Source organism: Ambystoma mexicanum, chromosome 13 (assembly GCF_040938575.1).
Source record: "Ambystoma mexicanum isolate Mex_15411 chromosome 13, UKY_AmexF1_1, whole genome shotgun sequence".
Lineage (NCBI taxonomy): Eukaryota > Metazoa > Chordata > Amphibia > Caudata > Ambystomatidae > Ambystoma > Ambystoma mexicanum.
In genome coordinates this window covers 546,144,881-546,159,937 of record NC_090938.1, presented here as the reverse complement: position 1 = coordinate 546,159,937, position 15,057 = coordinate 546,144,881, and the positions used below count along the sequence as shown (strand labels likewise).

General features: G+C 45.7%; 1 protein-coding gene across 2 annotated transcripts in view; it reads right to left on the bottom strand.

Annotated features, from left to right (window-relative positions):
* SLC4A1 (solute carrier family 4 member 1 (Diego blood group)) overlaps window positions 1-15,057 on the bottom strand; it is a 244,823-nt gene that overhangs the window by 152,985 nt on the left and 76,781 nt on the right. For both annotated transcript variants that reach the window (XM_069634298.1, XM_069634299.1), the window contains one exon: window positions 14,163-14,304. In XM_069634298.1, the coding sequence (XP_069490399.1) occupies window positions 14,163-14,304 (142 nt within the window). The remainder of the gene's footprint in view (window positions 1-14,162; window positions 14,305-15,057) is intronic.

The window sequence follows — 15,057 nt, the reverse complement described above, 5'->3', positions numbered from 1 at the left end:
CATCCTTATTGCAAGCTAGATCACCATGTAGGAGAATGTTATTTAAATTTTGCAGTTCTAGAGCAAAACCTTTTGCATGGTATAGTCGACGCACAGGATTCTGTATAGTAGAATTTCACTTGAAGGTGTATTATAGCTTGAATTGGGTGTACTGTTTCGATTATAATGCTCTCGTACAAGTTAAGTCTAAGGGTTGCATGACTTCACAAATCGCCATGTTAGACAAGTTAGACTCCGAATATTGAACATCCCTCAAAGTTGTCCACAGCAACTGTGCTCCCACAGATGCCAGAAGCCGAAATGACTCTGCCAGTTACGTGAAAAGTGACCTCTTAATCAAAGTAGAGGGAGAGTCTTGTCTTTCCTCCTGCTAGGGGAGAATCACCCAAGACCTTTTGATTCTGTAAGTCGTTTGACACGGAAGGGACTTACTCTTCCTCCTTCTATCCTCCTGTCTTCCATATGCATATCTACTATGACCGGATCCATTGATTGGAATTCAGCAAGACAGCCCACAAGCATAGATGTGACATGGGGAACTTCCTTGCAATGAACAAGAGGAATGTGTGTGCATGTACATTCTGGACCTCCATCATTCCAACCTGCTCCTTCCCAAATAATCATTTTAAAAAGTAACTTTTCCTGAGATGAATTCTGCTCTTCGACTGCTGGATTGACTTTATGTCCCGAATGTCAGGAATGGATGGTTTCATATCCCACCTGCATCCCAACAGAATGTAATCTGTAATTATGGTTGCATATTTTCATTGCAGAGGGGTCTCCATCCAGTCCCAAATGGATACGCTGTGAGAGCTTCCTTTCCCAGGGCTGCCGGCTACTTTTTTCTTCATGTGACCTTGCTACTTCTTAACCTGGGACTTTTGTTAAAGGAACCCAAGTCTCTCTTAGTACAAACTCAACATTTTCCATACATAAGGGCTGGGATTGGGAAGGTCATCGCCACAAAGGAGAGAATCCTAGCTCTCCACGCTGCCTATGGTCCTTTCTATTTATACGCGTCATAAGCAGCCTTAAGGTTAATAGAACTACAGGGCAGATGGCCTCCTGCATCCACGAGCCTCCTTTTGTTTTACTGAGTGAGGTCTACTTGGCTATCACGTTTATGGAGCTAGGTACATCATCGTCATTCTATGCTGAGTCCCATGTCCAAAGCAGTCAAGGGGCTCCTGCAAAGTTGGTCCACCCAGGACAACCTTATGGGGGGAGTTCTCTTTGTTCTCTCGGATCAAGAAATGTCCATCGCAACCCCTCCAGAAAGGACAAATGCATGCATTCTCTAATGTTAGAGGTATTCTCTTGGACTTGCAGGTGTTTCTCCCACTGAGACAAGATGTACACCAGTGACTCTATAACAACGTTTGGTGTAAACAAGCAAGGGAAGTACTCACTCTCCCCAATTGAGCTATGAAATTGGGCACAGGACAGAAATGACCAGGTACATACTGACCAGATGTCCATCACAGTAAAAAACACACACTTGCATGCGTTCTCACACATCCCACAGTCAAGCTGAGGCACCAATTGTGAAGAAGCACAGGTTGCACAATTCTTCTAATTTCTATCATGTGGCCCAACTGACTTTCCTTCTCAGACACATTTAGCGCTTGTGTAGATATCCCTACTGTCCCCATTGAGGGACTATCTTCATCAGAGAAGCCTTGTGTTCCACACGTACTCTCTAGCAACCCGCTTACCTGCCTGTTTTATTTATTTATTTAACTTTATATATGCTGCGCCACATGCCTGAGGGCCTCAGAGTGCACAGAAAGAGACAAAACAGGATGGACAGAAAACAAGTAGTGATGAGTTGAGACAGTTCAAAGTCATGCGGGAGAAGTTTGAGAGCAGCAGTCGAGTGTGATCAAATTAATCAGTGGAAAGGTTGAAGAGATACGTTTTTAGACTTTATTTTAACTCAGTAGTGGTAGTAGTGGCTCTGAGGGTATACGGAAGTACATTTAAGGCAGTAGGGGCTTGAACATCAAAGCTACGACCACCGGCCTTGGCAAGTCTGAACCTTAGCTGCACCAGTCTAAGTTGGCTCTCACATCTGAGGATGCGTCAGGGGACATAGTGCAGGAGGCGATCGGTAAGATATTTTGGTGCTGTGTTAAGTACGCATTTGTTAGTCAACGTAAGGAGCTTGTGTGTGACTGTATGCTTCATGGGTAGCCAGTGAAGATCCCATCTTGCGGTAGTGATATGAATCCGTTTAGAGAGGCCAGAGAAGGCCGCGAACGACTCCATTCTGAGAGATTTGAAGAGAGGTAAAACTGAGCTGGGATCAGCCGTTCAAAAGACTATTGCAGTAGTCCAGTTAGGAATTGACAAGGGCGGTGGCGAGGATAGCAGCATTACCATATGACACACAAGACCGGATGTTACAGAGTAGTTCATTAACAATTCCTCATGAAGAACGAATTTCGGCAACATGCTAATTCATAGTAAACTCTGCATCCAAGGTGACGCCAATGGTCTTTACCTTTTTCGCTACTAGAACGACAATGTTAAGAATAGGAAAGGTCTTATATTCCTGCGTTAAAGTTTTAAGTTTTTGACTGGGGGCTACAATCAGGAGTTCAGTCTTCTTAGCATTCAAGGCCAAGGAGTTAGCAGCCATCCAATCATGGATGGTATTAAGAATGGCTGTGTTCTGGGCATATATGGCTGTGAGTTTCATGACGACCTGGGTATCATCAGCATAATTAGTGTACTGGACACCCAGGTCATCTAAGAGTCTCAGGAGGGGTATAATCTAGATATTAAACATGGATGGCGATATACAAGACCCTTGCAGGACACCACAAGTAGTTGGAATAGGCCTAGAGGAGGCCTCCCCAGTAATTACTTTGGCATTCCGGGGGCCAAGAAAGGAAGCAATCCATTGAGAGGCCTGAGTGGAGCAACCTACTATGGTATGAAGGCTGTCCTCCAGGATGGCGTGGTCCACAAGGTTGAACGCAGAGGAGGGATCTAAGAGCATCAAAAGGGCTGGTTTGCCAAGGTTGACAATATTTAGTAAGTTTGCTTTAATGTCTACCATGCCCGTCTCCATACCATGACCTGCTCTAAAGCCTGACTTGTGGATAACCAGGATGTTATTTTGTTCGATAAATCTCTGAAGTTGTGTGTAGTATGACGTTTCTGTTCATTTGAACTCCTTGTCACTATTTCAGTCTGTCTGAAGGGAACCTGGTGATTTATTCAAGGCCAGTATGCTTTCCACCCACATGCCAGGTTAGAAGAAATTGCTTGAATTATATCACTGGCCACTGAGAAAAAAATTAATCTTACTTTCTTGCAGTTAATATGTCTTGTTTTTTCCACACCTTCTCGGCACAGGCATCGAAGCTGAGCAGTGCAGATCCTGTCTGACCGTCATTGGCAACAACAAGAATTCTGTTTGTAAAACACATCTTGATGGGCTCTTCCAAGTATGTTGCCCTGTTATGAAACGGCGCCGTTTAGGATCTTGATACTGTTTTGCCGGTAGTGTCTCACAAGCCTTTTGGGCCTATGGCCTGCAGTGATATTAAACTGAGAACATGGAAGGCTGCACTCCTTATGGGATGATGCCCACATGGGTACAATTGAGCTCCTGTGCCTTTTCTTGGACAATCAACCTACAATGTTCTATATAAAATAAGGTGGTTCTCATGATCGCTGTTTCATTTTTATCAAAGTTTTTTTTTTAAATCAAACTTTCAAATTAACCAGAAAATCTTCCTCCATAGATCCTTTTTGAAGCTCTTTTCTGATACTGAATGTACCCTTCCCAATGTGGATGTTAGAATGTTTGTGGCTTTCTGCTTGGTTTCTATAAAGGCCTTTAGAAAATCTGAAAAGGACTAGATCACTTATGGTTTTCCTCACTCTAATAATGTGGCTTCTAAGGTTTGTGTTGTGCTTTTGCTTAAGACCTGTATAATGGAGTGCTGTAGATCAAAGGGTTTCCCCACACGGACAAAGCTGTGCCGTTGGCAATGCAGCACCACATTCCTCTTAATGTAATCTACAGGGAAAACCTGTGTGATACTCTACATACTTTCTACAGCTCTCTCCATCAAGCATCAGCTTCAGAACAGATGGCGAGTTTGACCAAGCCATACTCGAAAACATTGTTTAATACAACTTTACAGTACTAGGCCTTCCTGCCTCCTGGGAGAAGGTCAGTAAGCTGGCCTGGTCATGAGTGGATGGGGTTTGCTCGGTTTGGGGTGGGCGGGCTACAAGGGTGGAAGCCAAAGCAAGTCCTACTTTAGATGGGGAAGGTGGCAGTTGAGAATGCCCCAATCCCAGTCACTTGTAGTGCCAATTTGCTTGCATAGAGTGTCATGGACAATCACCCACTGTCTTTCTTCCATGATGCTGGCCAGTCTTTCTCTAAAATTTCAGAAAAAAACATCTCCCAGCATTTCCCATGAGAGTAAGAACCATCGCCAGGAGCTTGTAAACCGCAACCGGGCAAAGTTGATGAGAGGGACTGCTCTGCAACCTGATGAACTTTAACCAGCAACATAGTAAAGAGGAGCCGCTGAGCGAACCAGAGACAGCCGAAGACTGCACACAAACACAGCACTTCAGGGACATTCGGCTTATCTGGGGGAAAACTGTGGAGCAGTTCCCTAGGCAAACAAGCTAAAACTGACAGACCGACAAGGCCCTGGCTCGAACTGGGACTGAAGCGCCACAACTCACCAAGCTAGGCACCATTGCAGCACCCCAGCGGCACCCGAACATGAGGAAGTGGCAGGACTTAGACCTTCTCCTTTTGCACTTTTTGATGTTTGCACCACGCCTCAGCAGGTTAGAAAAGGAAATGATTGGCCTGGGGAACTAGTGAGGAGGGGATAGCCAATGGGAAGAAGGAGAGCACTACAAAGTGAGTCTCGGGAGACAAGAAGTTATGGGTTGTGTGCTGATTTACCAGATCTCGTCACTTCTCCCCAAAGGGGAGCCCTTTCCTATGAGGCTAGAGAGGTGAGGGTGCTACCCAATAGTCCCCCTAGGGGTGGTAATATGTGGGACGACCTCATAGGGAGGGACTCCCCCCCCCCCCCTGGGGATAAGGACATCCACCTGGAGAAAAGCTTCATGGAAACCCTATCACCCAACCCCCTCACCTCATGGTCACCCTTTTCTCCCACCATTGATAATAAAACCATGTGCTATTCTGCGCCCATGACTGTGTCAGATGTAAAATATTCTGGGACGAGGAAGAGCAAGAGAAGCATATGAAATAGCAATATGCCAATACAATCAAGTACTGTAACGAGGTGACCCACGGGAGGTATGAAGAATACTAATGAGACTTTAGTGAATGGTGTTGATGTTACACAAGGGCGGAGTCAACCATCTAAGACAGAAAGCAAGAAAGAACCAGGAAAGTCTCATTGCAGAAACTTGCATTTTGCGAACCAAACCTGGGAAGTTCAAACTGGGAAAACCAAAGGTGAAGCAGAAGCATCTCGCTCGTAATGCCAGGATGCTGCCGAGTAATCCTGGGAGCTGGCAGGGAGCTGACTCACTTGGTGGTGTGGTGATGGAACTGAGGTGGGCCATCAGGCAAGGAAACAATACTGAGACCAGCAGCCTGTTGCAGAGCCATGCAGGGAGAAGGAAGTGAGGAGCCTGCAACCCCTTTAAGAACCAGAGCTGTGTCCCAAGAATAACGCAGGTATGGGAATGGCGGGAAGACTGGGTGGGGTCCGAGCCCTCTCCCTCATGGTACTGGTAGAATACTTCGGGAGACATCTCCCTGATCAAGATACTACTTTTGGAGAAACCAGTAAGGAGACATATAGGAGAAATAAAGAGGATCCTCGGAATAGAATCTCTCACCAGAATGTCAAGTGTAAGGCAAATAAGGCTATGAGCTTCTATACTTCTTGGAAAGAATTAAAGAGGCTAATTCATGTTTTCCACTGAAGTCCTTAAAACACAGTGGGCCTCATTCCGAGTATGGAGTTAGCCATGGTGCTATTTGCGCCATGACTACCTCCCATACCGGTACTGTGTCCGGTTTGGTGAGATGGGGACTTACCAGTCCAGTCCAACCTTGGCGGGACCGGTAAGTCCACATTCACCAAACCATTCCCATTTCAGCCCCCATAAGGCTCAATGGGAAGTAGCTAATAATGGTACAGCAATTTGCGGTACCGTTATTGGCTCTGATTTCCCTTAGCGGGTCCCATCCTTAACGCCTGGTAAAACCAGGCGGAAGGGATCCGCTATGGGAACTCGTAGTAGGACGCAAAGGGATTACCGGCACTGATGTCCTTAACGGTGCCCGGTATCCCTTTGGGCCCTACTCGGAATGAGGCCCAATGTGTTGAGTTTTTACAGAAGGACCAGGAGAAGGGAGATATTCCCCTGATCCATGGAAGTTAAACATTGAAGGAATGACTCCTACATTGCTATAAGATTGAAGTACTAACCATGAGAAGGGAGCCCTTCTCCCAATGAAGGAAACACACACTTAAGTTTAGTTAAAGGCTTTTGGTTATAGTTTTAGGGTTAGATTAGTTGGTTTCTGACAGAGGCAGAGACCATTGTATTTAGGACAGACATTCTGACAGGTCACCAAAGGTTTCCTAGGTTGAGGCAGGGCAAGCCCCTTAGAAGTAGGCAGAGATAGGTTTTCTTAAGTTACACAATAAAGGTTAACCACCACAAAATGACCCCTGCCTGTCAATCACCTTCTTCTACACCCTCACATACGGTGTCAGGATTGGGATCTGGCCCAACCGATATCATTTGGGGGACCCTAAAATATTCTAAACTAAGCAATGAAGCTTTCATGCCCACTGTCGCCACTAGTGAATCTAATGGATTTGATTTACATAGTAGTAGTGATGTTACCATAGAAGTAGGAGAACCCAACTAGTCCCTACTGGATTAATTGTATCCCCCACAAAGAGCACATACACCCGCCTGGTATCTAAATCAGGCCTACCATGGAGCTATTGCTTGGATGTAATGGCAATGGTGATAGACCCAGACTATCAGGGTGATATAAAGATACTGTTGCATAACAATAGGAAACAGGCCTATGATGTACAGAGTGGCAACAAAATTGCCCAGGGAATCCTCGAGTGAGCGCTCTTTTCCAAACCCTTACAGATTCAAGAACATGATTTTAGGGAAAGAGGCATTAAGGATTTTGGCGAGGCTGACAAAAATCTACCAGAAAAGACACCTCCTGTAACAAGTAAATCAACCAAGGAAGAAACGAAAGTCATCCTAGATCTGGCTCTTGCACAGTGAAACGATCCAATCCTCTCAGAGAAATGTTCAAAGGTCCTCTCCAAAGATGAAGGGAGGTCACAAGAGGGTCCTTTTTTCCCCCTTAAACAAAGTCTCTTGTACTGAGGAGACATTACACCAGAAGGGATAGTTAGAACTCAGATAGTGGTTCCTCTGAACCACCGAAGAATAGTTCTAGTGATGGCACATACGCATTTAACATCAGGACATTTAGGTACGGCAAAGACACAATGCCAGATTATACCATGGTTCTGCTGGCCAGGTGTACATGCCGACATTAAGAACTCTGTCACTACTTGAGCCCTGTGCCAAAAGACAGCTGCCCATATAATACCACCAGCACCATTACAACCTTTTCCTATCATCGAGGTACCTTTTTGAGATTTGGGATGGACATTATAGGTCCATTAGAACCTTCAAAACAGGGAAATAAGTAATCCTGGTAATCCTAGATTACAGTACACAGTATCCAGAAGCGTTTCCTTTAAAGAACAATGTCCCAACAAATTCTTAAACATATGTTTTGTTTCTTATCCCGGGTGGGATTTCCGAAAGAAATTCTAACAGATCCGGTCAGTACGCTTATGTGCAAGTTGATGGCAGAAGTTAAACAAATCCTACAGATGAAGACTTTACACACTTCCGTGTACCAACCGCAGAAGATGATTTGGTGGAACGTTTTAACCAAACATTAAAAAAACATTCTCAAGAAGATGGTGGAAGCGGATGGACGTAACTGGGATACCATCCTACCCTGGGCTCTTTTTGCCATGCACAGGCTTTGTTCAGTTTCTCCCCCTTTTAACTCTTTTTAGAGATGTCTTGGACATGCTCTGAGAGACTTGGGAAGAAAGAAAGGAGGCTATTGTAGCCATGCCAAAAACAGCACAAGGCTTAAAAGAACATATGGCTATTGTATGAGCATTGGTACAGAAACATCTGGGACGTGCACAGGAAAAACAAAAGGCTCAATATGTTCAGAGAGCAGTATATAGATCCTTCTATATTGGTCAGAAAGTACTTGTACTTTTTGCCCACCTCAGAGCACAAGATGCTATCACAATGGTATGTACAATATGAAATATTGGAAAGAATAGGTAAATGGGTCGATGCAATTATAAGGTCACTCAATCAGACTGAAAGTCCAAAACCCAGATCAATCATGAGAACCTCTTGAAGGGGTGGAAGGAGGACCCAGTGGAATACTATTCCATTCTGATGGCTGCATTATTATCAGAGGAAACATCAGAAATTGACTTGGTTCCCTCGAACCTGCCCATCACCAACAACAAGACATCCAGGACTTATTAGACCAATTCCTGGATGTCTTCAGCAATGAGTCTGGAAGGGTTCAAGGGTTCATACACTATTTCCGTACACTTACCGGAAAGGTAATCAACCTAAACCCTTATCGGATCCTGGAAGTGAGAAAATAGGTGAACCTGCAGGAGGTGGAAAAGATGCTAGAGGCTGATGTAACAGAACCATCGGAAAGTCCATGGTCCTCACCAATAGTCCTTGTTTCCAAGCCAGATCAGTTGTGGAGATTTTGTATACACTTTAGAAAACTGAATGCTGTATCCCAGTTTGACAATTATCTGATGCCACAGATTGATGATCTGATTGGCAGACACAGCTTTCTCCACTCCCTGGGGATTATTCCAATTTAAAGTCCTTCCCTTTGGGCTTCACAGGGCACCAGTAACATTTCAAAGATTGATGGACAAGGTATTGCAACGCTTTTCCAACTTCTGTGGTGCATACCTTGATGCTACATTGATCCACAGTCAAACCTGGGCGGAACATAGGCTCCATTTATTTGATTTCACATGAGCCCTCGGCCAAACACGCCTGACTGCCAACCCAAAAAAGTGCCAGTACTTAGAGTTGTTTGTGGGGAATGGTTTGGTACAACCCAAACTTGAAAAGGTCAAAGCGGTTCAGGAAACACCTCCCCAAAACCAAACTAAGAGAGATCTATGGGCAGTTTTGGGGCTCACAGGATATTTTAGAAAATGTATCCCCAACTATTCGGCAATAACATCTTGCTTAACCAATAAATTGAAAAATGCAGTGCCACAAAAGTTGCATTAGCAGAAACAAGATTAGGCCAGCTTTGACAATTTAAAACAAATTCTCCGTAGTGAGCCAGTGTTAAAGGTCCCTAACTTTAACAAAGAAATTACACTACAGACTGGTGCATTCAAGGTTGGTTTAGAGGCTGTGCTTTTCCAGGAATATGATGGGGTGGAACATCTGGTTTTGTATATAAGCAGAAAGATTTTTCCCTAAGAGAAAAACAATGCCACCATTGAACTGGAGGCCCTTGCCATCAAATGTGCCATAGGATATTTTTGATATTATCTAACTGGTCATAAATTCAAATTCATGACTGACCATTCTCCTCTAACATTGCTTAGCATAAGAAAGGATACAAACCCCTGAATAAGGCTTTGGTTCCTAGACTTTCAGCCTTTTTTTCATTGTTGAACAAAGAAAAGGCAAGGAACAGGGGCCTATTGACTTTTTATCTCGATTTCCCTTGGAGGGAGATGGGGAAGCCGAAACCATTAGGGAAAGGGTATGTGATGATTCTTCAGGCCTCGTCACTTCTCCCCAAAGGGGAGCCCTTTCCTTTGAGGCTAGGGAGGTGAGGTCACTGCCCATTAGTCCCTTCATGGGTGGTAATATGCAAGACGACCTCATAGGTAGGGATAAGGATAAGGACATCCACCTGGGGAAAAACCTCATTACAACCCTGTCACCTCATGGCCTCCATTTCCTCCCACCATTGATAATGAAACCGTGTGCTATACTGTGACCACGACTGTGTCAGTTGTTAAATATACTGGGACGAGGATGAACAAGGGAAGCATATGGAATAGCAGTATGCCAATACAATCAAGTACTGTAATGAGGTGGCCCAGGGGGGCACGAAGAAAACTAATGAGGCTTTCAGGAATGGTGCTGACATTATGCAAGGGCGGAGTCAACCATATAAGACAGAAAGCAAGAAAGGACCAGGAGAGTCTCATTGCAGTACGTGAACCAAACCCAGGAAGTTCAAACTGAGAAGAAGGAAGGTGAAGCAGAAGCGTTTCACCTGAATATTAGGACGCTGCTGAATCGTCCTGGGAGCCAGCAGGGAGACAACTCACTTGGTGGTGGCATGACTGCAGAGAGGCGGACAGTCGGGTCCGGAAACAGCACCGAGACCACAAGCCTACTGCAGAGGTTCGCAGGAAGAAGGAAGAGAGGCACCCGTGACCCCGTGAAGAACAAGCGCCGTGTCCCAAGAATACCACAGGTAACGGGAACAATGGGAAGACTAGGTGGGGTCTCCCTCAGTGCATTGGCACTACAAATACCACTGATAAAAGAGAGTACATTGGAAGTCCTCTCCCTCAGCGCAATGGCACACCAAATACCACGATCAAACAGAGTGCATCTGGAGTCATCGCCCTTGGTGCAGTGGCCCAACAAATACCACTGATAAAGCAGACTACACCGGGACTCACCTCCCTTGTCGCAGTGGTCTACCCAATACCACTGTTTCAAAAGGGTGCATCAGGAATCATCCCCCTCGTTGCAGTGGTCCATCTAATACCACAAATGAGACTGAGTCTAATGGGAGCCCTCTCCCTGGTGGTACTGGTACAACAAGTACAGCTAGAAGACCAGAGTCTTTTGGGAGATATCTTCCTCATCAAGATGCTACTTTTGGAGAAACCAGCAAGGAGACATATATGAGAAATACAGAGTACCCCAGGAATAGTATCCCTCACCAGAATGTCAAGTGTAAGCCAAATAAGGCTGTGTGATTCCATACTCCTTGGAAGGAATTGAAGAGGCTAATGCAAGTTTTCTAATCAAGTCCTTAAAGAACACTGTGTGGAGCCTTTACAGAAACACAAGGAGAAGGGAGTTAAGTTACACAATACAAGTCTATAGCCTCAAAATTACTCCTACTTGTCATTCACCTTCTTCTACACCTAGGGCTTTAAGTGGGGCGGGTCCTGCCGGGGCTGAGCCCGGCAGGCTCCGAAATTTCGTTTTAAGGCGGGGCCCTGCTGGGGCCCACTCATCTCCCCTGGAAGCCACGGCCACTACACAAAAAGGCTTTTTTTCTACAGCCTGAAGCTCTCGCTTGTGTGCGAGTGATTCAGGCTTCAGAAAAAAATGCCTTTCAGCCATAATGGTGGCGCCGCACCTACGAGGCATCCCTTTAAGCAAGAGATGCCCGTGGGCCAGCGCCACCATTATGGAGAAAACATGAGACCGCTGGAAGCAGAGGCCTTGCTTTCTAAATACTGAAACTCCCCCGGATTCGCAGGAGTTTCAGTCTTTAGGAAAAAGGCCTCTGCTTCCAGCGGCCTCACCCTTTTAGCCTCAATGGTGACGCTGTCCCTCCCCAGCTGGCGAGGGACAGCGCCACCATTAAGGCTGAATAGGCGAGGCACTGCGCCCTGCCAGGCAAGCCTATAGAAAATAAGTGCAGAGATCAGCACCCTCTCCCCAAAGGGTGCCAGGAGCCCATTGAGCCGAGGCTCGTCAGGGGGGCGTGGCCTAATGAGCCAGCAGGACCCCCACCATTAGGCCATGCCCCCTTGATGAGCCCTGGCTCATTTTGTAGTGCCACTTAAGGCACTGTCTACACCCTCACAGTAGTTTGGGTGAGGAGGTGGAGGTGGACCAAGAGACCAAGCAGAGGACTGACAATGTTTCACCACCCAGAGACAACTACCAGTATGCGCCAAGGGCACGCTAGCACCACAGAATCAGCAGTGACTCCCGTCTACTAGTCCATCAAGGCGCAGCACTTACCTCCACACCTCGATAGGAACTGTTCCACGCCCGACTCATCGCCTATCCACCCCTGGAAGATATGACTTCCTCAGCTTCCACTGAAGTTATACCAACCCTCCCAGAGTCTTCCCTCTAGGTTACTGCTTTTAGTCTTTTTTCATATAACTTTCATCACTATTTACACGTGTGTTCTTTCCTCGGAGAGACACAATCCAAGGTGCGGAAGAAGGCACATTTATCTGTAGCCGAAACGTCCATGGACCCAGAGTTTTCCTTGCTGCAGAGTCCACAACACACCTAGGGTTTATCACCCTGACGTAGACCACGGTGTGCTCACTTTTTGCCTGCAGTTCGACCTATATTAGGTCCCGGACGAAGACACTTAGAAGGACTCACTAAAATTGTTGCACTAACCTTCTTTTCATTTTCTGTTCATATATGTTTGACATTTGTGACAATATGCTTCATGTTCTGTGGCTGAAATGAATACCGCCTTTGGAACTAATTGACGGTTTCCGCACTTTGCACTATTCATCTTGTGTTCATCGTGTGTTACACTTCTCTTTTTACTTTTCTGTTTACGTATTTTATGTTCAACCCATGTGAATTTACTAAGAAAGAAACGATTAGTTTTGCAATATCTATTTATATGTTTTTTAAAACATGAAGGAAAACGTATGTTACAGCCAATTAAGTGATACGTACAAATTACAGTTCCATTTCTTTGAGCAATGACTTGGCGAACCTAGAAATAGACCTTGGATGAGTTCAAAGGGCAGATTAATTCTAACCAACACTATTTTGGAATAACCATGGTATGTCTTAAACAACAAGTGGTAGGACGCCTTCTTGTTTCATATAAGTGTTAAGGAGCATGGCAGATAATTATACAGGTGGTGTGCAAGGTGAGGTATTGGTTTGTGAGGGGAAGTGATGTCGGAATTGAATGTGCATGTGGAGGAGTGGAGGGGTAGGAGAGAGTAGGGAGTGAATGAGAAGGTGAGTAGGGAAGTGGCTATAAGAGAAGAGTGGCTGGAGAAGTAGGTGAGTGCTTAGGGGAGAGAAGTAGTGGTGTGTAGAGGGGAAGGTCACAATGGTGGGGTAAAGTAGTAGTGGTGCAGAGAGAGAGTAGTTGTGGTGGGGAGAGTAACAATGGAAAGGAGAGTGGAGAGAAGTAGCAGTGTGGAGAGGGGAGAGTAGTAGTAGTGTGGAGAGTAGTGATGCTAAGTAACATCAAAGGGTGGAGGGAAGAAGCAAAGAGGGAACAAGAAAAGAGTGCTATTAGAGAGACAGTTGAGAGAGCGTAAGGGAGAAAGAGACGAGATGGTGGGTGGATTTGGAGGAAAGAGATCCGAAGGAGAAGAGGGCAAGCGGTAGAGAGATCCAGGGAGAGGAATATCAGGGCACAGATGGAACAACAAGAGTGAATACCAGAGTAACTGAAGGGCATAATCCTTAAACCATTCCTGTTGGGAAAGCCATTGGATAGGAACTTGTGGATGGTTCCCTGAGGAAGCTTAGATAGAAAAAAGCTTTAGCCTTTAGGCCATCACCAAAAGACAGATCGTTTTTAGATAGTAGGAGGTACGATATCTAGTAGCAGTCTGGGATCGAAGTATGCCTGGGTTAGGGTGGGACACCCCCATCCTATATTAGAAGAAGAGGGACAGTCATTAGGCCCACTGCTGGAAAACACATTAAAACTCTTTAACCATCCTTGGGAGTTGGTGTGTTACTGTGGCCATCTGCAGCACTCCCCAATGTTCTCAACGGAGACTTTGGAATCCTCCTACAAGTCTGCAAGAGGATAGTCTGTGACATAGCAATACGTGGAAACATGTGAGGTACTTTATGATGTACACCATAATCTATCCCCTACGATACTAGGTGAATGTCACACAAGTCTAAAGGAATGGGGGGATGTAGTGCAAGCATTGCAAGAGTGACTACAGTGAATACTTGCATTTGTTTGCTGCCTCTCTTGACCCCTTGAGAATAGATTGAAGCCACCCACCTTCTACTTGCAAGCCCTCATCCTGCCTTTCCTCTTAATTATCACTCTTTCTTGCCTGCTCCATGACGGTGTATGTCCTCATCTCGATAGGTTTCTGTCCTTGTAGAAGTGGTTTTGTGCTGGACGGGTCCTGTGCTTCGGCTCTCTGAAGGGGGGTGAAGGTTACAGTGCTGTGTTCACCATTGACATCTGGGTGACTGCAAGAAAATCAAAAAGTAACATTCACTGCTCTATTCATCTGGGCATGGTCGCATCCATCCTCTCACCATTTCACAAACCACACTTCAGTCCCCGCAAGAACCACAGGTAGGATAACCTTTGCTAATGGTGCTGGACCTTACTTAGACCAAATCTCGACTCTCCAAGGCCCATCCCTCTCCTTTAGAGAGTCACAGTGATAGCAAAGCAGGTCCATCTTGTAGCTGACTAGTAGGACAGAGTCAAGAGACCAGTTGCCCTTTCCTTGGGTCTGGATCTCAAAGCTTCTTTAAGATCCAACAAGAGCCCCATTCTCAAAAGAGGTCTCCTGATGGAGGAGTTGGATAGAACTAGGGGTATATAACAGCCTTCCAGGAGTCTAACGCCGATTACATATATTAGTCACTCCAAAGCCGAAACCTTCTCCAATCCTATCTCAGAGAGTACCTGTGATCCAGACCCTAGTTAAACAGCATCCCCCAGTGACTCCAATCCCTGGGTGGCCATGAGTTCTTCTTAGGAGAGTACATGTGCTGCAGGACCTCTCACTGACTCCCGGCCCCAAGAGGTGATGCCCGCTCCCTAGGAGAGTACCTAAATTCCAGGACCTTCTTAAACATCAGGTTCCAGAAATGTAAAGCCGCAGGTGGGAAGGACAAATTCCTACAGGTGTATGTACGCTGTAGGACCACCTTGGACAAATGCTACCAGTGATTCCTAGCCCCAGATGGGGACGAATCGTTCCTAAGTCT